We start from the raw sequence: 25845 nt of genomic DNA, 5'->3' as shown, positions 1-25845 counted from the left end.
AAGTAAATTAATACTTTTAAAACAAATATTACTTTTTTCTAAATAATAGTATCTCTTTTGCATTTCCTTTTTATTGTCCACCAAAATCCAGATCCTGCTGCACTGTACTCAACTACTCAATCTCAACCCTTTTCCTATATTGTTCTCATGCACATAAAAGTCAACAAAAGGAACAAAATGTACCATAGAAACGCCTATTACTTTTGCAATTATTTAAGGTAAATAATCTCAAAGATTTTCTTAATAGCATAAAAGATACAAATAGCGGTGCATGTTAAGGAACGCGGCGCACGTTAAACCCTCTATATATTCGCCTGTATCTATCACTCCCCTGCCCCATTTGCACAGAAGCTCCAGCAATACAATAATTATATAATTTAGCTCAAGATTTTTCTTTCTCCAGCTTATATACACAAAAATAATTTTGTTTATTATATAAATAGTCTTGCTCTTACAAAGTGTTCAATTGTTGTTGTCTCCTTAATCAACAGGTCAGTTCACTTCAGTTCAGTTAGCTTTAGCGTATATCTTTGTTGTTTTGTCGTGTGTTGACTTTGTTTTGACTTTGTGTATACAGGAAGATGAAGTCAGTTTCAGGGAGAGAGCTAATTGGGCAAGTGAACCCCAAGGTAAAGATTTAATCTTTTCAATTTTTTTTCTTCGGTGTTAATTTTTTTTTTTTTTTTTTTGTGTTTACAATTGTTGTAAATTGTAATGTTGTTCGATATACAAATCGACGAGTTTTGTGAAAACCGGGTTTTCTTGCAAGAGTTGCATTTTCAGGAGTTACTTGAGTGTGCCCCCAAGTAATTTTTATTATTTTTTATTGTAAAAAACCAAGTGTGCTTTTGTAATATTTTATTAATCATCTATATTGATTTTTGTATGTTATAGTTATGCGGTATTTTTAGTTTTAAGAACTCATGTTTATTTTTTTGAAAAGCAATATTATATAGAAGGCCAAAATTTCCCCCGATTATAGCAGGGGGATATTACAAAGCTTAAAACACAACTAAAAATATCATGTTTATGGATTTATGCTATGCTAGCTTTCCGTTTTTTATTTAAATGCCATCCATTAAAATATCATGCATGTTTTTTTATAATTTTAATTCATTTTAGTAATATGCTAGAATTATACGAAGTTTCTTATTTTTCATAAATTTACATAAACATAATATATTATATATATTATTTGTATCGACTTTAATGTACAATTTAGTCAATATTATTATATGTTTATTTTTAATTAGAAAACATGTTGTCAAACATAAATCAATTTTTATCATTTAACCAATAAAATTTGACCTTCTGACAAACATATTAAGGTGTATCAAAATAATAGTTACCGTATACTTTATGATTTTTTAAATTTTTATATCAAATAAAAATTTCAATTTTAATTTTAATTTGATATATATATTAAAAAATTAAAATTATTTGTAAGTGTTATTTTCTTACAACTCAAATGTGTGTGTCAAAAAGACAAAAAATTTGTCATTTTAGTAATTTATAAATATTATGATATTTCTGTATTTGTTGGAAATTGAACCTTGCCTTTTTTGCACAGAATTTATTTTTTATGCCGAAATATATTAACTATTTACTAAAAATACCTACGTGATTTAGCCGATTCGTAGTTTTTAGGCTTCAAACTTAACAAAGAAACGAGGTTGGTTTAAAGTAACATGAAATGGGATTGGAGTTGGGTAACTAAATCATCTAAAAAGTGACATTGCTTTGGTATTTATATCAAGTAGTACATACTAAATATTTGACAACAATTAGACTTTATGATTACACTTTGTGTTTGCTATGCAATGTTTTCTTTAATTTGGATATTACATTTCCTATTTATTCTATGTTTTTACTTGGAATGAACTTGTGTAAGGCATAACTTTCAACTAATAACTATAAAGCTAAAACTTATTATTTGTGAACTACTTTATCCTTTAGAATGTTCCAAGTCTGATAAAATATTAATTTATCTAAATTGCATTTGAAGTGTCATTGTTATGTTTCACTCAAAATCATATTTATTTGCTATATAGATACATATACAACTTACAAAAATTTCTTTCAGGACATAGATTTGATATCAGCTGTAAGAAGTTTGCACAGCTGTCAAGATCTCAGTAAAGTAATTAGGGACTCAGATAATGGTACTTCTGAGCTGAACTTTGAAAATGGATCATCTATACAGGTCAGTAGTAGAGAAACTTGTTATTTTGAACTATATGCATAATGTGACTCACAAAATTGGAATGATTCACGTGTGTGTGTGTGTGTGTCTGTTTCCAGGATTTTCATAATAGTTTTTATCTTTATAAACTTTCACATTTGTATGAGCCTTCGTTTTCATTCTATTTTTCATAACTTTTAATTCTCAAAATGTCAGATTGATGTTGAAGTCGTTGCCAGAATTCCTGCACACATTTTAGCAAGGCTTGTACAGTCAGAACTTGACGAAGAGCTCCTAAAATATGTACTGGCTGGGATCCGTCTTTTGCATAGCCTGTATGATGCAGCTCTTCGGCATCATAAACTTGAGCAGGTTAGCATGAGTCAACCTTGTATATGTTATGTGTAAATATATTCTCCTGCAGGGCAAAGATAATTGTTGTTGGAGTCATTAAATGCACCCATCTAGAACTTTATTACATAAAAAATTTATAAACCTATGCATTTATAGGTTTCATCCGCAGAATGATAGGGTATAACACCAACTCATAGCATATATTCTTTTAGTTTTGCTTTTGTCTTTACAAATCATGTATTTGGTGTTTCACTCCTTCAGATATCATTCTATCTAGGTTTAAATAGTTATTTTTTTTCTAAAAAAGTCAGACTACTATTTTAGGTAAAGACGAAGGCTGAATTTGGGTTTACACCTTAATCGTATTATAACGAACCTTATTTAGTTTCCTATTTCAAATCGAAGTCCAAAGTTAAATACCAAAACGACCAAAATAGGTGAAGCAATGAATGTAATGTGTCTAGGGTTATATAACCTATCGATAAATAGAAATGTAGCTATTGCAGAGTTTTATTTGACATCTTACTAAATTGGTGAAAAACTTACAATTTCATTTTGTATTTGTGTTGCAGATACTGTTGGATGACATCCCCTTGTTGTCACAGTTGATTGAAATGATCTTTCATGTTCTTATCCTGCTAAATTGCTACACAGAGGTTTTATTTTGGTTTCTCTAAGAAGCTCACTGAATGTCTGTCAATTTTTTATCATGATGCTAAGGCTTGTTTGTTTCTGTGTAGGAACATCCAAATTTAACTCCTATTACGCTTTTGCGTTCTACAATTGCAGCCAGCAGTCTTTTTCTTTTTGAAAAAGTCGTTTCGCCTTACCCTGCGGAGCTTGCTAATGTTTTAGTTAGCCATCCTAAGGTAATATTATCTATTCTTCCAACCACCGTTTTGTGCAGAAACTCGCAATCTGATTTTTCCTGTACCAGGTACACCGATTTGTGGATGCTGCTTTTGCTGTTGTTCGTGTTGATATTGAGGTTCTCCGTGTCGAGATGCAAAGCAACAGTGCTGATTCTTTGAGTCCTACAGCGGAAGAGTCAATCAAGCATCTTTGTGTGCAGTGTGAGGCTTCACTGAAGTTTCTGCATTCATTGTGTCAGCAAAACAATTTCCGAGATTGCCTCCTGAAACATAAGGTTTTCAATTCAAAAATTGATTTTTGCAGATGCCTAACAAGAATAAAGTTCTATTATACTATTGTTTTTCTTACATATAGATGTAGTACTGTAGTAGCAAAGTGTTTTGGGTACTGGGAGATCAGTGAGAAATGGGGGGATGGGGATCATTCTTCTGTCTTTCGCTTGCATGTGGTAAACTGCTTTTTATAAAACTGTATCTTCGAAAATTGTATGCCATGTCTGTTCTTGATGTTCTATCAGTCACTATAATATTCAGAATATGAATACTACTTCACATAAATATTGTTACATCAATACATGACTATTTGGTACGTATTGTTTACTCCTTCGGACCTTCCTATTCTTAATGAACAACACATATTCGAAATTCCCTCCTTTGAATGAATGTGAATGATTTTCTTCTTCCTTCACATTTTCAATTTTTGGATATCAGTTAGTTGAAGCAATACATTTGCCGTACCTGTACAAGCATTGTTAAGTACAAGTAGGATAACTCTTCATGCCTTCCTACCCATTTCAGGAATTATGTGATGAAGCTGGCATACTTTGCTTGGTCAGATCTGTCTTGGACTTGGATGTAACAGTATTTGTTGGCGCAAATTTTGTTGTAGGGGCTATATCTAGAATGCAGTCCAAAGTTTTAGCTATGGTAAGTTAATGTAGTTAACATTGCATTGCCAAGGTGTATCATTTGCTACCTAAGCACCTTCGAATTCCACTGCAACATTTTACTTCTCAATATATTTGTGACTAAAAGCCGTAAATTGAACAAGATATAATTCCTTTTCTGCAGCTGTTGTATCTTTGTGAATCAGAGAGCATATCTTACCTGGACGTGGTTGCTAGGACTCCTCATAGCTTGAGTCTAGCCAAGTCTGTCGTATTAAAGGTTTGTATGTCAAAGTCATGGAATATCTTTTTTGTCTTTGTGCTTTCTGCCTTTAACTATAGTACTTCATATTTCATGATTAGAAATAGAAATTTCATTAATTTGTGATCAGGTTGTTTTTATTGAAGTCGTCCACTCATGCAAAATGTGCTTGCTTAAAATTTTAGTTAATGTAACATTTTGACTACTATACTATCGCCTTCAGAAGTAGTCTGTTTTGCTTCTCTTTAATATACTTGAAGCCTTCTGTAACTGCCTAATTGATTGGTCTGATATGGTTATTGTGGATTAGGTTCTTGGATTACTTCGGAAACTACTTAATGGACGCTATAAAATGCTAAGTTCTTGCATGGACAGAGATACTCCCAGGGGACTTTTGCAACTTAATGCTTTGCGGCTTGTAGACATATTTTCAGATGACTCAAATTTTCAATCTTACGTCATGGAACACATGGTAAGTTGTCTCCACTACCTTCAGGTAGTGTACTCTGTGTCAAATTGTATCTTCATCATCATAGTATTGTCTATGTGAATACCTTGTTTGATATTAAACTGTTATTAAGGTAACTTATTCTAGGGGAGATCCATTACTTTTTATAACACCTTTACAGTCACCACCTTTGTTTTTGTAAATTTGGTTTTATAAAGCTTTTGAAAGCTATTTTTTGTCATTCCAGACTGGGGTGTTGATGACACTTTTTTCACTGAAACACCGAGAGTTTCTATCTACTTGGTGTACATCGGACCTTCAGGTTTGGGAAGAAGACGCTACACTGGATTATGACCCATTTCTGGCTTCTGGATGGGTTTTAAATCTACTGTCACTGTCAAATCCATCAAACATAACAAGTTCAGAGTACAACTTGATCCCAAATAACATGCCACGAGCTTCCTATGCACATCAAAGAACATCTTTACTGGTCAAAATAATTGCAAATCTCCATTGTTTCATTCCACATATTTGCAATGGTAAGTGTGATGACAGAGTTTTGAAAATTTACTCCCTGCTCTTGTTGGGTAGTTCTAGTGTTATTCAACTGTGCACATATATTATATTTATATATATTGAAATCAAGTATTTTGTGTTAATCCAACAGTTGAGAAGAATTTTTTCTTGGACAAATTTTTCCAATGCTTACAAAGGAAATTTGTTGACCTGTCTAATAAATCATCCTCCGACCTTGCTGCTGAAAAAATTGCAGCTATTAGCAGGAATTTTCGTGAGTATCTCTTTCTTGTTGTAAATTAGTTAAAGTTATATTTAGTATTATCATTACTAATTACCAAATCACATGTGAAGGTTCCTTTTTAAGTCATGCAGAATCTTTGATTCCTAGTTTCCTGGTTGAGGAGGATATGCATCTTTTGAGGTGATTACATATGGCACCTGCTAATTTATTCATAGAAATATTTGTATCTCAGTATGTTGTTCCTGAAAATCTTTTATAGGTTGTTAGAACTGAGAGGTTTCTTATTCTACTATTTTACAAAATGACAAAGATTAATGCTTGCTTCTCAATATGATAGCTTTTTAGTAACAAAATAAATAATCTTGAAAGAATGATATAAGTGCATTGTTTGTTTCTGTAAAGACAAATTTGCTCTGTTATAAAGTGGACTACACCAGGAGTCTTTAAGTATAATCAAGTCTCTAATTTAAACACGGCATATCATGTAAAAAATCTTATTAAGTGCTATGAGTCATGGTTTTCAGCTATCTCTTCTAATTAGGCAACATCTCATGTTGAAGTTGTATTTTTTGATAAAGCGTTTTTTTTCCTTGCAGGACATTTGTCAGTCAGTTAGAACCGCTGATGAGTATGCTCGAGTTGGAAGTGAGTGATATTCAGGTAGGGCCTTGTACTCTTTATATCTGATACCCTTATAATTTATTAACGAATGTTGCTCCCTTCTTGGACAAAGGTAAATATGTAAGTTTATCCTGTGTGAGTGTGTATAAGCATGATGAAGAACAAAATATAACGTGAACTGATGTGTTTATTTATTATTAGCATTTGGGCGGGCTTTGTATAAGCCATAAAACATTTTTTTCTCCGAAAAAACTATTACTACAATTCAAAATGTTCAAAATAAATCCTAAACTAATCACCTAAAGATTTAGTCAACATCAACCAATTATTATAATAATTTCTAATGTAAGAATCAAAACATAATTTTAACACTCCTCCTTGATTTGATGTTTTAAACTACTATTAGAACAAAGCAACATCTTTGTGTTCCATGGCAGTAGCCCCTTTTGCCCTCTCTTGATACTTGCAAACTCGTTCTCTGTGTTTATTGACCACATCTGCTGCATTTCATATCTGGTCTCCACCAACATTAAATATGCGGAGAATTTGTTTTTGTGTTTTTGTTTTGATATACTACTTCCTAAACTTTATGCCTTCGCTTAAAGAGCACTTTCCACTCTTCATTTCTCATCCTCCTTTGTTCCTGAGTGCATTGATTAATTTCACCAAAGATATATTTAACATATCTTTAGTGTTCTCCAAACTACCCAATGATTGCTTTTTATCTTTCAGGTACAGTAGCAAGAACTTTTTGTGCAATCCTTGATTCCGATCCAAGAAGTCGTACCTTATTAGCAATACCTCTATCATAATATACTTTGATCATTTCAGAGTCCTTCACTTTTGCAGTTGTAATTCCCTAATTAAATTAAGAACTTTAATCCCATTGATTTTTTTTATCTCATTCATATTGCCTTTGAGATTATACCATATCTCTTATGGTGACTTCAGAACCATGTTACTTGTGAAGATGCTTGTTCAAATCGTCGTAAATAAACATTGCTTTTGTCTTTGGACTTCTTCATCTTCAATCCTTTCTGTGCTTTAAGCTCTGCCATGGTGGGATTTACAGGGAGGGTAGGTTCAATTTCTTTCTCCGCCACATCCCAAAGACCCGGTGCTTCCAGATGTCTCGATCAAGTGATAATAATGGTTTCCATTTAATAATTCTAGTGCAAATTTTGTGAAATTATTTGACTCAATTTCCATGAACTGATTGTAAACAAGTTGAATATGAGTAATGGTTTTGGGTTATGAGTCTGGCTTATGGTTTTTGTTTTTTGGTTATGATTATAGTTTATGATAATAAGTTATGAGCAGTGTCTTAAAGATCCCCGATCTATTGAAACATCTTTGATTAATCCTTAAAAAAATATTTTACTGATTTACCTATTACACTCCGATTTGACTAAATATCCCCGATTTATCGAAATAATCTCCGATAAATCCTGAATCGGTAGGTCAACCGATTAGTTCCGATTCCCAATTTTTACAACCATGCTTATGAGTTATGAGTTTCGATTATGGGTTATGTTATTTTGGTTATAAATATGAGTTATGGGGTATGTCTCTTAGTGTTTCACATGTCCCTTTTCTGAGACTTCTTGATATCATTTGTAGGTTTATCTTTGTGTGTATATAATTGATGTATTTTATTATAAGCGTTTGGATGAGCTTTACATGAGCCATAAAACATCTCATCTCCTTGAAAAACTACTACAATTCCAAAATATTCAAAAATAATCCTAAACTGATCTCTTAAAGATTTGGTCATCATCAACCAATTATTAAAATAAATTCAAATTTAAAATTCAAAGCATGATTTTAGCTAGATATATGCAATAAAGCTTAATTCACGATGTTGATTTGTACTGATGATATTATAGAGAGACACTAAGTTTATATCTTAGTTTGATTCATGTATCATTAGGCTTTAGTAAAATTTGTTGAAAATCACTTAATTTGCGGGTAAACAGAAAAATTTCCTGGCAATACGATTTAGTAAACTTGGTCATGATAAAATTGAAGTATGTTCGTCAACTTCTTTTTTACTGCGGAGCGTATGTACTTCATGTCACCTACAATTTGTATTAGTTTATCCCTAGCATTGTAGCCTATTGGATCACGCAAGTAGTAGTGGAGGCATGCATGTCAATGCGCAAGTACATTCCAAGGTTGGATATTTGATGAAAGTAACTTTGGTTGGTGGTTTGTTTGCCTGATATAAATAATAAAGGGAATTAAAAAGGCTTTCGTTGTTAGCTGTAGTTTTGATTAGGTAAGTTACCTATTTTGGTGGATGAGTTGAATACTTTTCCATACTGTAAAGAATCCCACTGGTATATGGTCTTTTGGAGGACTACTTGATCTCAAATAAGAACATTGTTTATGAAAGAGAATTGTTGTAAGGTAGCTCCATAAATGGTGGCATCACCAGTTATTTATAGCATGGGAGTTTTTTCCTTGAGGCATTGCACAGAAGTATCATTTTTTAAGTATCCTTTTCATGTCTAAGTTTTATGAATCTGATCCTAATTTCGTCCACATAATTGAGATCTGGGCATAGCTATGTTTTGCCCTCTATTGCTGGTTCACAAGACTGGTGTGTTGCAACTTGCCTTTAGTTAGTTATTATACGTACACTAAAATCAATATGAGCAGTAATGTGTTTTAAGCATTAAACTCAGTAAGATAGTGTCACTTGTTATTTATTAGTGACTTTAAGAGTCTGAAGCTTATAATATCTCAGTATTTCTCTTTTCTTGATTCTAATATATGTTATTGATGTTACTATTATCTAAAAAATTCATGTGTTTCTATTAGGAGGCTCACAGCATAGATGGAAGCTCACCACCCTGCATAATAGAAGTTTTTTCAGATCAAATCAATAGAACTAGTCACCTGAAAGAAGTTGCTGAAAAAACATTAGCTCTTCAACAATCAGATCAATCCAATGTGGGCATGGACATTGATCAAGCTAATGACGAGTTGAGGGAATATAAGAGGAAAGGTAAAGATAAATCTGATAAGGTTGAAGCTTGTGGTTTGAGAGAGATAGAAGCTCAGAATGTTGAATCAAGTGGATCTGATTCCAGTTCTACACGAGTAAAGAAGTCCTTTGATCAAAGCAATGATGTTCAAGAGGACCAGAAGATTGCCGATATCAAATTTTCAGAGAAGCAGCAAAGAAAACGGAAGCGAAACATTATGAATGATGTGCAGGCTGGCATGATTGAGAATGCCCTCATAGATATACCTGATTTGCATCGAAATGCCCCTGCGCTTCAATCATGGGCTGATCGATTAAGCGATCATGTATGTATTATATGCTTGCTTTTTTGAATATTTAGGTATGCTTTTTTGTATGTATGTATTATATGCGTGCTTCATGTCTTAACCAGGGGTCTGAAGTGACATCTTCTCAGCTGAAAAATTGGTAAGTCTTCTCATTTGTTATGACATACTTGAGTAATTTAAGGACACTTTCCTTGTCGACTTAGTTTCCTATAATGCGAATGCAATATAGTAAATCTTCCTGTTGCGGGTAAATTGATTATCATTAGCGGCTGCTCTGAAGTCTAAGATTCTGATGATTTTTCTCGTGCGACATGATTATAATTGTCAAGTTAGTTAATTATAGCTCGTGCTTAGTTTAGAAATATATTCCACAGTTTTGTAATTGTGCGCTAATCACTTTATGGCATGTTGATTGACATCTTTTTTCATAATTTGTTGCCAGTAATTGATTCAGATTTAAATACACTTTCGCATCTCGAGATTTCAAATTAGGGAACCTTTTTAATTAATAGCAATTACCATGATGTGAAGTTTATCTGAATGTCCAGACTAGAAATACTTTTTTAAGAAGTCCAACTATTTACATATTTTTTGAAAGTTAAGTCTCAAGCGTGGACCTGAATAGAAGGGTTTTATTACTGATTCTTTTTATTTTACTTTAAGCTTAGTTTCTATCATAACTAGTTAAAATGGCAGTGTAAAATTCAGTAGACCTCAGGGTAGTCCACCAAATTAAAAGAACTGATTGTGCTGATTGGACCAATCTTTCTCAATGATACAGTTAATTTCACTGCTATGACTGTTTGAATTTGCTGCAAATGTAACATACTTCCGTTTCTCTTGTACAGCTTGTCACCTAGGTGCTAGATTTCCTCTTCCCCTGTAAATCATGTATGTCCTGGAGTGTAACAATTCCACAGCTTACTTTTATACCTTTTGGGGTTTTCATTATCTTTTATTGTTGTCAAATTTCCTGTTGAGTAAGTTTAATATGGTACAAAAGCTGTTACGTATCTGTGCAAAATAATGGTTAGGGTATGACTGCATACATGTCCTTGACATTGTGCAGGCCTGCACTGGGTATGTGCTTTTAGCTTTTGTGCTCAATGTAGTTGCTGATATGTAAATTATTTTCCTAACTAAAGATAGGAACTTAAGATTCCTCATAAGAGAGCGTGATGAGATAGCCTAGTGGTAAAGGCATATCCTCTGTCGTCCGAGGTCATGGTACGATTCTCTCTCACCGGAGAATTATTAGAGAATTGATGCTACTCCATAGGTATATAAGCCTGCTAAAAAAGAAACAAAAAGCAAAAATAATCCTCTTAATAATGGCTCGCTATCTCCTTCACATCTTCAAAATAGATGGCATGGAACTGCTTATCATTATTCTTATTTTTAAGTAACTAGGGTTGATAATATTAGGCATATCAAGTAACTATGCTATATATCCTGCTACATCAGAATCAAGACTTTGTTTACATTTTTTTTTTTTTTTTTTGGGTTTAAAAATGGATGGTATTCTTTTTTATAATCTGCTGAATTGACAGGCTGAACAATCGAAAAGCCAAGCTCGCCCGTGTAGCTAAGGATGCTTGTGGACTTTCGGAAGCGGACAGTGCTCATAATGACAATCAAGGTGGATCAGAAATAAAGGTCCTCAGTGACTCGTCAGGGAATCCTGTTGAGGATCTCTATGTCCCTTCTGCTCCCCGAGGAGGTCAACAAGATGAAAGTGGGGGAGTTATACCTAAGTCTGGTTGCAATGAGAATCACAGGAATATGGGTGCAGAATTGGTTGATAACACCCTCGTAGAAGGGCAATATGTTTTGGTTGTAGACGGGAAAGGAACAGAGATTGGCAAAGGCAAGGTGTATCAAGTACATGGAATATGGAATGGGAAAGTTTTGGAGGAACTAGGGACATGTGTTGTGGATATTATTGAGCTAAAGGGAGACAAATTAAGAAAACTTCCACACCCATATGAAGATACAGGAACCTCATTCTATAATGCAGAGAAACAACATGGGGTGATCAGGGTGTTGTGGAATTCTGAGAAACTGTTGGTTTTACAGAGGTGATGGATTTCAGGCACTTTATCCTTGACAAGGGGCTGGTAAGGGTTTTTTGCTGCTATAATGTTGATACTGAATCTAAACTTAAAACCAGTTTTTGCTTTTGAGTCTATTGATTATATAGAGCATGAACTTTTGGAGACTTGAAATGCTTTAATATCTTTCTCTTGTCCTTTTATTTTGCTTAAACTTAAGATTTAGACTCTAAATTTAAGTTGTTCCGGAGAGCTTGTGATGTGTCAAATTATAACTACCACAAGCGCACAGTGTCTATTATTAGTGTAGACCCGCAAATGCAGGTCGTATCCTAGGGGGACATATGCTATCAATTTTTATTAAGTTACAGTCAATTGTTTCCGGATCAAACGATTATAAAAAGTATTTTAACTAACTAATGATTATAACAAAATTTATACCAACTAAAAAGATGCTAAAATAATATATAAAAAACCTAGGGCAATCAGGTCCACCATGCTTACACAATAATTGGCTCTATGCTAAAGCAATTACAATGGTGAAATAACAAGAGTATGTTAATCTCTCTCAAGCATCAACACTTCCGAAACATGGTTACAAATCACTTTTAGTAATTTGATTAATCAAGTAATTAAAGCAAGGTTAATCTCTCTCGAGCATTAACGCTTTCAGAAATCCGGTGATGCTCTTGCACTCAAATTCAATCATATTCCTCATATTCCTATTGCATAGAATCAATTCATGATATCGGCCGACTACACAAATCAATATTAAAACATATCAATTAGAATTAACCATAACCAATCAAATCACTGTGGCTTCCTCTTAAGCCCTAGAACACACTACTCGTTAACAACTAAAACAACTAAGATAATCAAAAGACATAATTAAACTAACAAGAATAAAAAAGAAAGCTAGAAGAAAACCTTTAACCTTCAAAGTGTCACATCTATAAAAGTCATGAACTCCTCATAAGTCTCTAACCCTAATCCTAATCTAATATGAAAACTGATCCTATCTCTGATTATAAAAGTCTTTTTATAATATTTTTCTAATAAACAAATAAACTCCAAAACCAAGCAGAATTTTGTCTCAAAATTCCTAACTATTTTTGGACCTTAGTTTACGGGATTTTCCATTTGGATTTTGCTTCTTGGACCACTTCTGAATTAAAGGAAATTTCATAAGCTTCGCGTGGGCTGTAAGAAAGTCCAAATCCGACTTCTGGAACTGCCCAAAAAGTGTAGAAATTGGGTATAACCCAATAAATCCGGATTTTAATAGAAATTAGCTCTAAAAATAGATATTTTTCCTCAAATCCTTCTCACTTTGGAATTCTTTATTCCCTACAATAAATCATGAAAATATATTAAATAAATATCCAAATCAGTTCAAAATATAATAAAATATGGGAATAAAATCATATAGAATATATATAAAAAATATTCTGTCAGCTTGCAGAGAGAAAAAGAGGACGAGGTAGAGAAAGATACAACTTATATTATTTAAAAAGGTTCTAACTGCAATTTATATATCCTCTCTCAGTTCTAACGTTCTCTATACAATTTATATTAACAACCATTAAATCATATCGATACAATGATTCTAGTTAGTATTAAGGTGTATATTTAGGTGATTCTATTAAAGATGATATGGTTCTCGCCTGTCAATTCAAGTTTTAACAGTTGTGACTCTGTTTATGATACCGCAGGTTGCCAGAGTGCGAGATGTAGAGTCCATATGCCTGAATTCCAAAGGGCATTCACAAAACAGCGAGAGTGCGCTTGCATCTTGTTTAGGAAAGTGATTTACTAGTGAATTGCTGAATCGGAAAGTGATTCCCTGGATAAGATTCCTGAACAGTCAATATCAGTCACATTAGCAAACTCAGTAACATATGCATTGCTTCGTCAAAGAACATCCTGGTTGGCCTTCACTGTGCTTGACACAAAAGAAATTCATTGGTTTAACTGCTAGGAAAAATGAGTGTCTATATCTGAAATCACAGCGACTTTTGTATTTTGCTTGCATCAACTAGTATTATATACATCAACCTGCTGGAAAGACAGGGTTGCGTTTAGGTAGAAGTTAGTCGTAAAAGTCTAAAGTTTTTGTTCTGATGAGCCTAAAGTTTAAATATAAAATACATTTCTTACTGGAAGCCCCGTAAATTTAACTCCTGTTTATATTATTATCTATTTCTGTTGAGGCATCTGTATAATTTGTTGTATTTTCTTACGAATGAACAGGAGTATAGAATGGGAATGCCTTGTAGACTCATTGCCATATCCCTGTCTTTTTAAGAAGGCTTAATAACCTTTTAGCCCTCGAAGTATGGGTGAATGTTCCGGTGCGGCCTCGAAGTTTAAAAACGTACCTTTTGACCCTCAAAGTATCTTTGTCGTACCTTTTAACCCTTTTTAAAAATATCGGTATATAACGGGGTGGACAAAGTTGACATTTCACACGTGAGGGTTAAAAGGGACATTAAACATTAAGGGTTAAAAGGAACATCTAATGTATTTTAATGTAATCTTTAGGGGTTAAAAGGAACGAGATGTATACTTTAAGGGTTAAAACTTAAAAGGTACGCTCAAACTTTACCCCGAATATGAATTGTCAAGTTTATCCCCCGATTTATACCGGTATTTTTAAAAAGGGCTAAAAGGTACGACAAAGATAATTTAAGGGTCGAAAGGTACGTTTCTAAACTTCGAGGCCGCATCGGAACATTCACCCATACTTCGAGGTCTAAAAGGTCATTAAGCCTTTTAAGAAATTACTAATTTGCGAGCCTGTCGGAAAAATATGATTGTAGTAAAATTTATACCGATACAAGGCAACATCTTGAATTGGTGGTGTTCTATTAAGTTAATCAAGTGAACTGATGCATGAGGTTTTTGTGAAAGACGGAGCAAGTTGGTAAGGAATGTCTGCCTTAACGGTGTAAGAATAGTGTTCTAAAAATTATTGATTTATTAAAAAATATTTGATTTATTAAAAAGTTTCCATAATTCTTTTTTTAAAATTTCACCAATTTACTAATTACATTTCGGTTTGATTAAAAAAATTTTAAATATTCAAAAAATCTTGAATAAATCTCCAACAAATCCTGAATAGGTAGATCGATTGATTAATTTCGGTTTTGGATTTCGACAAATCACGTGTAACATATATAAATGCCTTATGAAAAAAGACAATGTTCCAAAGTTGCAATACATTTCAAGCAGTTCATAAGTGACCCTTTCTAAAAGGCATTGTTCTAGGATTGCAATACATCTCAGACGGTTCATTTTTCTAGGGTTGCAATACATTTCAAACAGTTCGTAAACGACCCTTTTAAAAAGAGATTGTTCTTGAGTTGCAATACATTTCAAACGGTTTGTATTCAACTAGGAAAGAATAGGAAGAAAAATGTAAAGAAATGGAAGATTTGCAATGAAAAAATGTTGACACCAAAAAAAATCTAATTGTAATTATTTCCATTCAAATCTAGTTGATTACTACTGATCTAACAATCTATCAAAAAAATATATTGAAAAATTTACAATCATTTTTATTACTAAGTGAAATTATAAATTAAATTATTCACTATCTATATTACAATACACACAGCTCAAGGGACCACCCTCCCCTCTGACTACACAAATCATCACTAAACTGACTCTCAACCACAGGCTCTATTATACAAGTAATCTGAAAACACAACATATAACAGTCATCACACACCTCCAATGGCTACTGCTGGCTCCCCTTCTGTATGCACAAGCTTCTCTTGAATGTCATTAAAGGACAGAAAAGTAGTATGTAGTCTCGATGACAGCAAAAATGAACTATATTGTAGCCAGAGGACTGCAGGTTTCACGTAAACATTGTTCTCGAACATTGACCAAATTTAGATGTATGCAAGTGAATTCCGATCAAGATCAGGCTGTGGACGCCCTCTGGTAGGAGTTGGCGGTCTTTGAATGTTTAGTTCCTGCAGGAGTAAAGGTATAAATTATAATTATTTAAGTGTAGCCAGGCACAAGGGAACCTTGTAGAACAAAATGACTCGCAAGTTGTGATTTGGGTGCATATTGTCAAAAGCAGCAATATTGCGAGTAGATTCAAGATGTGCATTAGTAACTTTACCTGCATCCATGTGTCATCCATTCCCCTTTCCGGAGATGTCTCTGGTGAATGCATGGGTGGTGGCAATGGATGTATCAATTTAGGCACAATCATCAACCCTCTACCAACTACCAGTATAGCTCCAGCATTATTGGCAGTCCCTGAATATATTTTTTTAATCAGACACAAACTTGGGATTTAGTCATAAGTAAAACCACCAAAACAAACACTTGCCGCAATAGTTCGTCGCAGAGAAAAGAGTGATCAACTGTCCCTGAGCAAACCGTTCAAACCCATCCATAACACATTCATGAGCTCTTATGATCATCTGTAACTTGTTCCTCTTACAGAAATCCGTGACCCGATCAGGCTACAAGAAGAGACAATGCATATTTTTGTAATGCCAAGGTTACAAGACTGCCAGAGAATGATACAAGGTTTAATTTCCCACGAATCACTTCTAGAATTAAAATAGGACCAAAAGGGAGTATGCAGAGCACGACTAAAGACAACAATTTCTTGCACAGGAAGCATGAAAAGATGACCCTTATTACTGACACTTTCATGTTGTTATTATTAATATAGAGCTTCCAAAATTACCATGCAAAAAAAAAATTACCATGTTCACTTGACTAAAACTAGTATGTTTAGCTATATAAGATTTGATTTATTCCAGTGCTTCAAATTTATATCCTTTTCAACTCAAAATAATGTACTCTTAACTTAGATTGCTCAGAACTCAGAAAGGTGCCGCCTTCTGCTTGACTAGTTTAGAAGGGAATTTAATAATTGACTGTTCGAAGCGAACAATATGCATTTTGTCGCAGCAAATAATTATGCATTTTCCACTGGATATCAAATGCATATTTTAAAAGAAGTTACTACAAGAACTCTGGAAGACCTACAGTTGTTATGTCTTTAGGGGAAGAGAGAAAATTCTATTTTTGGAATTCTAACTAAACAAATTTCCACAATATATAAGTTTTTTTAATATATAATAAATTGGCAATCAGCATTTTAAGCATGCAGCAAAACATTGTACTGATGGAGAATATATCGGACGACCACTGTGTTCCGTATTTGTAACAAAATAACATATTAACAAATTAACATACATACCCCAAAGGTAACAAGGCCAGGCCCTCTTGCATTGGGTCTTAAACCTTCTACACTATCATTTTCTGTGGGATCAGACCTGCGTAAAACATACAATTTTACAGAAAGCCTTCTAGCAAATTTGAAAGCAGCTGAGGGGCAAAAACACGTACCACAACAAATCCATCAAGACCAGAGATCCAGCATCCATGGTAATGGGCCTTTCTAGTTTCTCTATCTGTTCTACTGTATGTATTGACCTCCCTATACCTCCATGCATGCAGATGATCTTCTTCTCAATAAGAGCCGCAAGTGGAAGATAGTTAAAAAGCTGATTGAACCGTGTCCATGCCCAGATTCCATCATTCTCTCCCTGAAAATTCATTAACCATGAGTGCACTAAAAAGTAATTAAGAAAAATGATATCCTACACATCATACCATTCTCTCGATGCATTCTAGACGAAAACCAAAGAGTGCATTTATATCCGCAGCCTCATGATTCCCACGTATTAAGTGAACATTCTCAGGATACTCAATCTGAATAGTGCATCAAAGAGCAATACCATCAAATGAGGAAGGCATTGCAAAACAAAATTCAGAACTAGAATTGCCAAGGTAGAAACTTGCCTTTAATGCAAGGAGTAAAGTAATAGTCTCCAAGCTGTGTTGTCCTCGATCAACATAATCGCCCAGAAATAAGTAATCAATGTATCTGAAAAATGAAAGTAGTGATATTAAGTCCTTACTGTCGAAAGCAAATTAACAAGATTGTAATTCATGTTCTCAGTACCAAACATTCATGTCCTTATACATAGTGATTGAGCATAATCAGTATTTACAGAACGGCGACCACCATTAAGAACATTTTCCCATTGAAAGAAAGAAAATAAAAACACCAAGGCATAATAATAATGAGAAACAGTTGAGATCTGACATCATGTATATTATGCTCTGTCATGCCATATCTCTAAATTGCTTAGCCTAAGAACTACAGAAGTTTGAAATTATTTGGAAGGTGATGAATATATTTTAATATTTGGTAATGCGAGCTTTCCTTTCCAGTAGAATGGGAAGTCATACTTTTTTATGACATGTGTAGCTACTATTCCCAACTGTTTCAAAGTACTAAATCTGAGGACAATGAGATATGTCGGAAGATAGAGTCAGTCGGGGTGCTTTTGACTTCATCCCTGGTCTGATAAAACATGGGCATCAGCTTCCCTGAACCCAAGATAGTATTTCTCTCTAAAAATATAAGCTGGCCTAAAGCTCCTGGAATCAGTACTAATGCTGAACCTGCCATGATCAACAAAATTGCAAATCTAGCCTAATAACTGAAACTGTGCAAGGAAAGCCTTGGAATGTACAGATTATTGATCCTCTTCTACTAAAGCATATAATATACAAGACAAAAGTTCGCATGAAGTTCATTTCAGACTTACGTTATATCTCCAGCTGTAGAAGGATATCCATACTCATCAAATAATCGCATTAAATCTCCAAATTGTCCATGAAGGTCACCAAACAATTTGGTAGGAGCTTTTAATTGAAGAACTGTTGGCTCGTGCATAAAAATTTGTTCAGCCGCATAACAAAGCTCACCCACTTCATAAGAATCCAGAAAAAACCTCCTATTGACAGGAGGTTTCCAATTTCGAGGCCTAAGCAATGTAGATATAATCTGTAACACGAGAAGATGTGATTAATTTAGTAATTCAAAAAAAAAAACAGAACATTTTGACCGGGATACAATAAAGAAAAGAATGAAAAAAAAACAGACTAAACTATCACACTGCTTACCTTCTTATGCAGACCTTGTGGAGATTTAGGCTTCGTAGGCCTTTTAGGTTGTGACAAGTCATTCTGCAATGGAACCATTCGCCTACTCTCATTCTCAAATTGGTCCAAAGATAACTGCCTGACCATTCCACCCAGGCTTCCCACGGTCTCTTTCGCAACAACCACCTGTAATCAAAAAATATCAATAACTTTTTAGGCTTGTACATAAGCATAACCCTCTATCAGATTCACAATGCACAAGATACATACGGCTCTAGGGTGCAGGCGAACATCTGCTTCTGTATCACTACCGTCTGAAGTGGTCTCGGCAGCTTGTGAGTTATCTAAGAGACTTGTTTCGTCAGGAGTACCAGATGCAGACTGTGCAGCTTGCCACACAGCATTAGCAGCTTCAGCTTCTGCAGCAGAAGCCTCAGCCAGTTTTGCCATAGAGTTTTTGTCCATTCTGAATAATGATGCAATTATTAAGAAATCAAGTCAAAATTCTGCTGACAAGTTCAATTGAGGCGTAAAGATCGAAGTAATAATTTGTACATTTTCATTTGGGACAGCAAATTGGTTTGGGGTGATAAAACAATATATCTGATTCCACCAAGTCAATACAATCTTTTGGCTATGCTAAAATAATCCTCAACCAATAGGTCACATTTCCACCTTTTCTCTTCTTCGTATATTGATGGAGTTAGAATTTACTAATAAAATTATCTCTTTTTTTTTTTTGAACAGTAACTATATATGTGTGTAGTACACTGAAGTTCCAAAATGGTTCCCAAGTACACACACCGTACCTAGCACTAGTGGGTGGCAATGTCCAACACGACCCAAAACCAAACTAAAGATAAAAATTCGAACTGAATGTTTTGGAGTTCAGGTCGAGATCATCCTAAATTCACCCAAAAAAAAGAGAGAGCTTACTTTCGGGTTAACCTGAATCAACCTGAAGTTGACCCAAAAGTAAATAAAATTTAAGCACCTGTATATATTATTAGATTATACATCTATATACACTAGTACAATACAAATATAGATATAGAAGATATTTTACTATTACCCACTTTTTAAAGTTCTTGATCCAGTTTTTACATTTACAAAACCTTACATGATGGGGGAAAGGAAGTGAAAATTTTATATATTAGTTATTAATAAATTTATATAAGATCAATAGTATATTAATCAATATGTTTTATGTGGTCTTACTCTTAGGCCATTAGGTTATACTATTAGGATTCCTATTCCGTATGTAAGTGATGAAATCCCCCACATTATCTTAGACCTGATTGTTGGAATATTATTAAATATTGAATTGAATCTCTTTCAAGGGTTGCGATCCATCATAGCTCTCCCTTGTGAGCTTGGGAGCCCTGGAATAGTAAATTTTTTGTGGTTAATTCACTTAAGTTTGTCACTATTCTTGTTTTTATCTCATTTATCCATCTTTTAAAAATCTTTCCTGCATCATTACACTATATTCATTCTTGGCCTCCAACATCTACATACCCAAAAGTCAACATCATTCAAACACCCAACCCCCCCCCCCCCCCCCCCAAATTTTTCTATCTTTGGGGTCATTTGACTAAGCTGCTTCTTTTTTTTGTTATAAAACTTCCACATCAGTGAATTGTACCGAAATACAATTCCGAAAGGAAGAGCTTTTTTTATACAGGAAAATCTTTCATCTAACCAGAGGGCATGCAGAGATGTCCCACGGAAGTTTAAATAAAAAAAAATATTGATGTCTGAAAAAAAACACCCGAAAGAAGAGCAAAATCCACGGATCTAAGAAAGAAAAGGAGAAATTTCATTCAAAAAAGTCTACCAACTAATCACGACTATGGCAAAGGTCATGCAGAGATGGCCCCAGAAATTTGGTCAATAAAATTTTAATGGCTGAAAAGAAAACCCAGCTAAAAGACACAAGATCTGCAGCAAGGAAGAAAATAAAGACTATTCAAAAAAGGAAGAATATAAGGAGGGTATTTAGATCCATTTATGATTCAAGGACATAGATGAAAACAGGGGAAGAAAAAGACTGCGGCAAAGATCTGCAGTTCTTGGATTTTAAGCAAGGATATATTATCAATTACCTAAACTAACATATGCTGGCAGGTAGATACCATAAATCTAACCAAGTAAGGAAAGTCATGAGAACTAATAAAGTTAATTACATCAACAAAATGTAAAGTCAGCATATGGTTGGATTAAACTGTTAGAACAAGTCCACAACTTTACATGGGGTAAATATAACAATACTAACCTTGAGCCACCAGAAGATACAGAGCCATCGAGATTTCTAGCCAAGGCCCTCTCAGAAATTGCAGCAGGAGAATTGCTGTCAGAATGAGCTGGTGAGTTCTCTGCAATGAGAAAATCGTCTAACACCAAATCTGCGCCACGAAAGAAAAGAGGATATGGTTATGTCAAGAATATATGTATGAAATTTAATTTTTATTTTTCATGAAACAAGTAGAAACTATGCAAACAAATAATAATAAATTACTCTGCATATTTATGTGTGTTTGTGATCCTGTGGTTTTACGCACAATAAAAATTCTGTGCCAACGACACTCATGATGCAGCAATAAAAGAATCAATCGGTTATGTACATCGCGTTTCAAAAGATAAACAAATCAACTATTGTATTCACTCATGAGCTGATACCTCCTCTGAGACCACCATAAACATATACTTGAGTATCAACAGATGCAGCAGCATGCCGACAACGACGCAAGAGTTCCAAGGAAGGATCTTGATCAGCCTGCCCCTTGGTGCGTGAAGAAGTTACAAGTCCATTTCTATCTAACCAGACTCCAGCAGCAGTGTCAAGTACTTTTAACATAATCATCATTGACAAGAGAATGGTTCAGGATATACCAAAGTCAAGGAATCATAAGTACTGCAATGTGATGACACATATAACCTAATTCAGAATGTACCTGCGACAGCTGCTTCACCATCAACTCCTCGCCCTCCCCTAACGGAACCTCCTGTAACATGCAATCGAGCACCCACAAAGACCTAGAAGTTACACAACGCAAATCAGGTTAGCGAAAACCATAGTATATGAAGCGAGCTTTCATGCCAATATTACTAGTCTAATGCCAATATCATATGTCCAGTCACTAAAAATTTACCCCTCCTGAAATCCAGCAGAATATTTTTTTTTTCCAGAAATAAAACTACTACAAAGAAGAGGAAGAAGAAATAATTCCAAAGAAACTTGTGGAATGTGCCATTAGCACTTACAGCAGCGTGTTGGTATCTTGATGAAGGAGAAACACCAGGTGCAAGTGTCCACTCCCACTGGCCATTTCTATGCATAAGCAGTCCATAAGCATCAGCTAGTGGCTGCAGATACACATACACATACACTTAGACAAAATATAAGAGGCAAAAAGCATACGTAATGTCATTTCATAAAAATTTCCAAATTTGTTAACCCACAGATTGATTCGACAATTAAGATTGTTTGAGCATGATCATCTGTTCAAACAAGCTTTTTCTTTTAAACCTTCAGCAAGTTTGACAATATTCTAGCATTCTAGCAACATGATAACCTGTTTAAGGTACATCCCTGTGGGAATAAGTTCCTAATCTTAACTTTTTCCTTCAGTATTATCCTGTTAGCAGGACTCTTCCATCTTCTCATCTCGTAATTCACTATTTTACTTCTTTTGGCCCAGTAGTATAACTATTTTCTTAACAAAGGAAAGAGGAAGTAATGCATTTCAAAGCGAAAGCGCAAGAAAACTTTACATAAAAAATTGAAGATTTACAATGTGACATCAATCTTCCAGTAATTTACATATAATTAATTAAAGTGGAAAGCAACCTACCTGACAACTCTTGTTAATACCCTAGACATGCATCATTGCATTAATCAACGTACGACTATTGTAAGATGCACTTCTTTTTATCTGTATTTGAACCTTTATTTACTTAATTAAGCACTGAAAAAATAAAACTGTGTTTTGTAAATAATAACAGAGTATAAATGAACTGCAGGTATAAACGGTATGATATACTGCATGAGTATAATCTACTAACAGTTAACCAAAAAAACCTCCGTACATCAGACATGAAGACATATTGCACAAGGCCCCAATCTTATAGAAAAATGACACTTAATAAGTCATCTTATAGAAAAATGCCACTTTGTAAGTCAAAAAATCTAAGGATCCAGAAGCACATAAGATCTTACCGTGCCTGAGATGTCTCTTCCCCCACAAAGCAAAAGCATTCCATCTGAGCGTGCACTTGCTGTTGCATACCTGCATGGGAGGATGTAATTTTTAAAAAAGTGTACTCTAACGTGTCAGTAAATTTGTAGCAGACATAACCTGAAACAAATGAGCACATATTTGTGACTGAAATTGCTCTAAGTTTAAAGGATAACAAAAAAAAATGTCAGTGCTGCCTTACCTTGATACGTTGACTTTTTACCTTTAAGTACTTGTTTTAATACTTTTACATGTTATCAAGTTTGTGCTTATGGCAAATGGACATTTAACAGCATAATATATTGAACTTCTGAGGTAATTAGCAGACATTAGAATTAGATGAAGTGGATAGATTTTAGGATAAGATAATCACGAATTTTGTGAATTTGAACAAAACCGCCTGATTTTAATATTATTTCTGTCAAACAAAAATGACCTACGAAAAATAAAGACAACAAACAATATGGTACCACTGCTCCATATAGATATGGATATAGAAGTTACAGAATTATGATTCCGTTCCAGAATTATGATTCCTTTCCATACAAAAAACGTTACCTTGCAAACCCAAGAAACCCTGGTAAACATCAAGTAGTATATAACGTGCCTCCATAATTGATCTTTGGTTCCGAATCACATGATAGTCTCTGTAATTCACTGTTATATTTTTTTTAAAGTAGAAGTATACTAAGAAATGACAATTTCACTATAAGCTGTTTGCCTAGAGTAATAACCAATGTGCTTGCCTGACACAAGGATATTTGATCTAAATAATTTTAAAAGGATCGTTAGGTCTTCACCATAAACGGTCTAAATTCAGACTGTAAAGAACACCCACAAGTAAGCTATACATCCACAAGTGAGTTTCACAAGTAAATTAGAACAATAGATAAGGAGCGGAATCAGCTTTTTCCCAAAAAAAACATTAGACCTAAAATCTGCGATTAGGAAAAAACTTACATCCTTGCTGAAGGTCTATCGCCCTCAGGAGTGAGCTTCTGCCATGCATATGGTTTCTGAGCAGTATCCAAAGCCCAAGCATCTGACAGCACTCTTTTACCTGAAGGAAACAATATTTACTTCAAGATTAGGTTAGGTGGCTCTTTCAGATTGATGAACATGAATAAACAGCTCATATAATAAGTTAAAGAGAAACTGAACTCACCATCATTGCCGCTTACAGTAACAAGATATCTTTGAGCAACCAAGTCCATGACATGACCGTATCGTGGACCAGGACCTTCTCCTTGAACAACAACTCTACATTTAAACAGTAAGCACAGAAAAATTACAACATTTTCAACATCAATATAGCCAATTTTTGCAAGCCAATTACAAACCTACCTATGCCATTTGAATTTGTCATTTGTCATATCCAGAACATAAAGATCATCCGTGGAATGACCAGCTGGACCAATTCCCCCCTAGCAATATGAACAAACACATGAAACCTAAAAAATAAATCAAACAATCCAACAAAAAACAACATAGTCTCATCACCCAAGAATTCCACTAACCTGAAAAACAACCATAGTACCAACAGCAGCAGCTGTATGTGCTGCCCTCGGAGAAGGCGGCTCGCCAGCCGGCTTAATCCTATCACATATAATTCAACACAACCATCACATTAACAAATTCACCCTATTCAAATCACCCAAATTCCAATAAACTCAAAACCTTCCAACCAAAAATCAAACAAGAAAACCAAAATTCAACATACTTGGTCCATTTTTTTGAGAGAACATCGTATGAATGAACAGTATTAGTCACACCAGCCAACCCTAACAGACAAAACCCAATTCCATTTCATCAAATCAACAACAAAAATTCACAAAAACCCACATAACAAACAATCATAAATTGCAAAAAAAGTAAAGTGATATAGAAATGTACTGATTCCAGCACCACCACCGCCTTCGATAGCAGTAGCTCCCCCAAACAAAATGAGCCTAGGACCATGAGATTTAGTGGGAGCAACAGCAGTAAGAGTATGAGCACATCTGGGGCCAGGAGCATCCTCATCAGTATCCCAAAAAGACTCAAAAGGCTGATAAGATGGGGCTGGAGATAGCCAAGGCTTTGAAGAACCCATCTCACCCCTTCAATTAAAAATCTAAAATTGTGTGTGTAAACACACACAGAGCTGAATTCAATAGTTGAAACTGAATCTTGGGCGGCTTTGGTTGACAAAGTTTGAATCTTTATTGATTTGGAGTTGAGGGAGCAGTTGAGCTAATGATGCTCATACATATATTATATCTGTGTCTATCTGTGTGTATTTGTGTGTGTGTCTGTGTTGATTTGTTGTCTGATTTGGCCGGAGAGAGACAACTACTGGAGGGGTTTACAGACAGTTAATTAACGTTGACAACTAGACCACCCCTTTTTCTCTCTTGAAATTCCTCTCTTTCTTGGAACCACTTTATTATCATTTATTTATATTTCATCAATTCTATTAATACTTCTATTTGATTTTTGAGTACTATATTCTTGTTTTATATATTTAATTGTTTGCTTTTTTGCTTTTTTTTATATGGGTATTCAAATATCAAGTTTTTATCAAGAATATATTTTTATCTCAATTCTCAATAACAAAGAAACAAAAATTTAAAATTTCTTTTCGATAAAATTACGGATATGGATATAGATATTCAACACCTCAAATTTAAATTTGAGTAATTATTTATAGTATAAGAATATAAATCAAAGATGCTTGGTTGGGTATCCCTGGTTTTCAATTTGGTTGGATTGTCAAGAGGGATGATCAAAAGAAATTTATGAATATTTTTTGAGTCCATGTGTTGAAGAAGTAAAAATGTCATTTAGTCCATAAGATTATGCTAATAACGTGAAAAAGAGCAAACAAGTTGAAAGTCTCAAGTC

General features: G+C 34.3%; 2 protein-coding genes across 4 annotated transcripts; one reads left to right on the top strand and one right to left on the bottom strand.

The window, feature by feature from the left end:
• Positions 1-333: 333 nt before the first annotated feature.
• LOC108205101 (nodulin homeobox) lies at positions 334-13947 on the top strand. 3 transcript variants are annotated; one of them, XM_017374891.2, is made up of 18 exons: positions 334-491; positions 578-629; positions 2084-2203; positions 2399-2554; positions 3109-3192; positions 3277-3405; positions 3474-3683; positions 4207-4335; positions 4480-4575; positions 4868-5029; positions 5253-5544; positions 5673-5795; positions 5876-5945; positions 6362-6425; positions 9210-9701; positions 9788-9822; positions 11234-11800; positions 13447-13947. In XM_017374891.2, exons 2-17 carry the CDS (start codon positions 582-584, stop codon positions 11763-11765), a joined length of 2742 nt encoding a protein of 913 aa, XP_017230380.1. In that variant the 5' UTR covers positions 334-491; positions 578-581; the 3' UTR covers positions 11766-11800; positions 13447-13947. The 3 variants fall into 3 exon arrangements, with proteins under 3 accessions (XP_017230380.1, XP_017230381.1, XP_063939074.1); XM_017374892.2 differs by having other exon boundaries at positions 353-491; positions 9213-9701; positions 13447-13587; XM_064083004.1 differs by lacking the exon at positions 13447-13947 and adding an exon at positions 10532-10574 and having other exon boundaries at positions 353-491; positions 11234-11374.
• Positions 13948-15270: 1323 nt separating this feature from the next.
• Positions 15271-25391, bottom strand: LOC108203777 (serine/threonine-protein phosphatase BSL1). Its single transcript, XM_017372938.2, has 21 exons — positions 24856-25391; positions 24683-24743; positions 24480-24558; positions 24307-24386; positions 24128-24222; positions 23923-24022; positions 22944-23013; positions 21989-22090; positions 21679-21760; positions 21404-21571; positions 21000-21129; positions 18995-19190; positions 18746-18910; positions 18388-18626; positions 17573-17657; positions 17384-17482; positions 17117-17316; positions 16968-17043; positions 16083-16218; positions 15870-16009; positions 15271-15714 (listed from the first exon to the last, which is right to left on the bottom strand). The coding sequence occupies exons 1-21, from the start codon at positions 25052-25054 to the stop codon at positions 15631-15633; spliced, it is 2586 nt and encodes an 861-aa protein (XP_017228427.1). The 5' UTR covers positions 25055-25391; the 3' UTR covers positions 15271-15630.
• Positions 25392-25845: the final 454 nt, after the last annotated feature.

This window comes from Daucus carota, chromosome 1, assembly GCF_001625215.2.
Source record: "Daucus carota subsp. sativus chromosome 1, DH1 v3.0, whole genome shotgun sequence".
In the NCBI taxonomy this organism is placed as follows: domain Eukaryota; kingdom Viridiplantae; phylum Streptophyta; class Magnoliopsida; order Apiales; family Apiaceae; genus Daucus; species Daucus carota.
The sequence above is the reverse complement of the archived record's forward strand: the minus strand, read 5'-3'. Positions and strand labels throughout refer to the sequence as shown.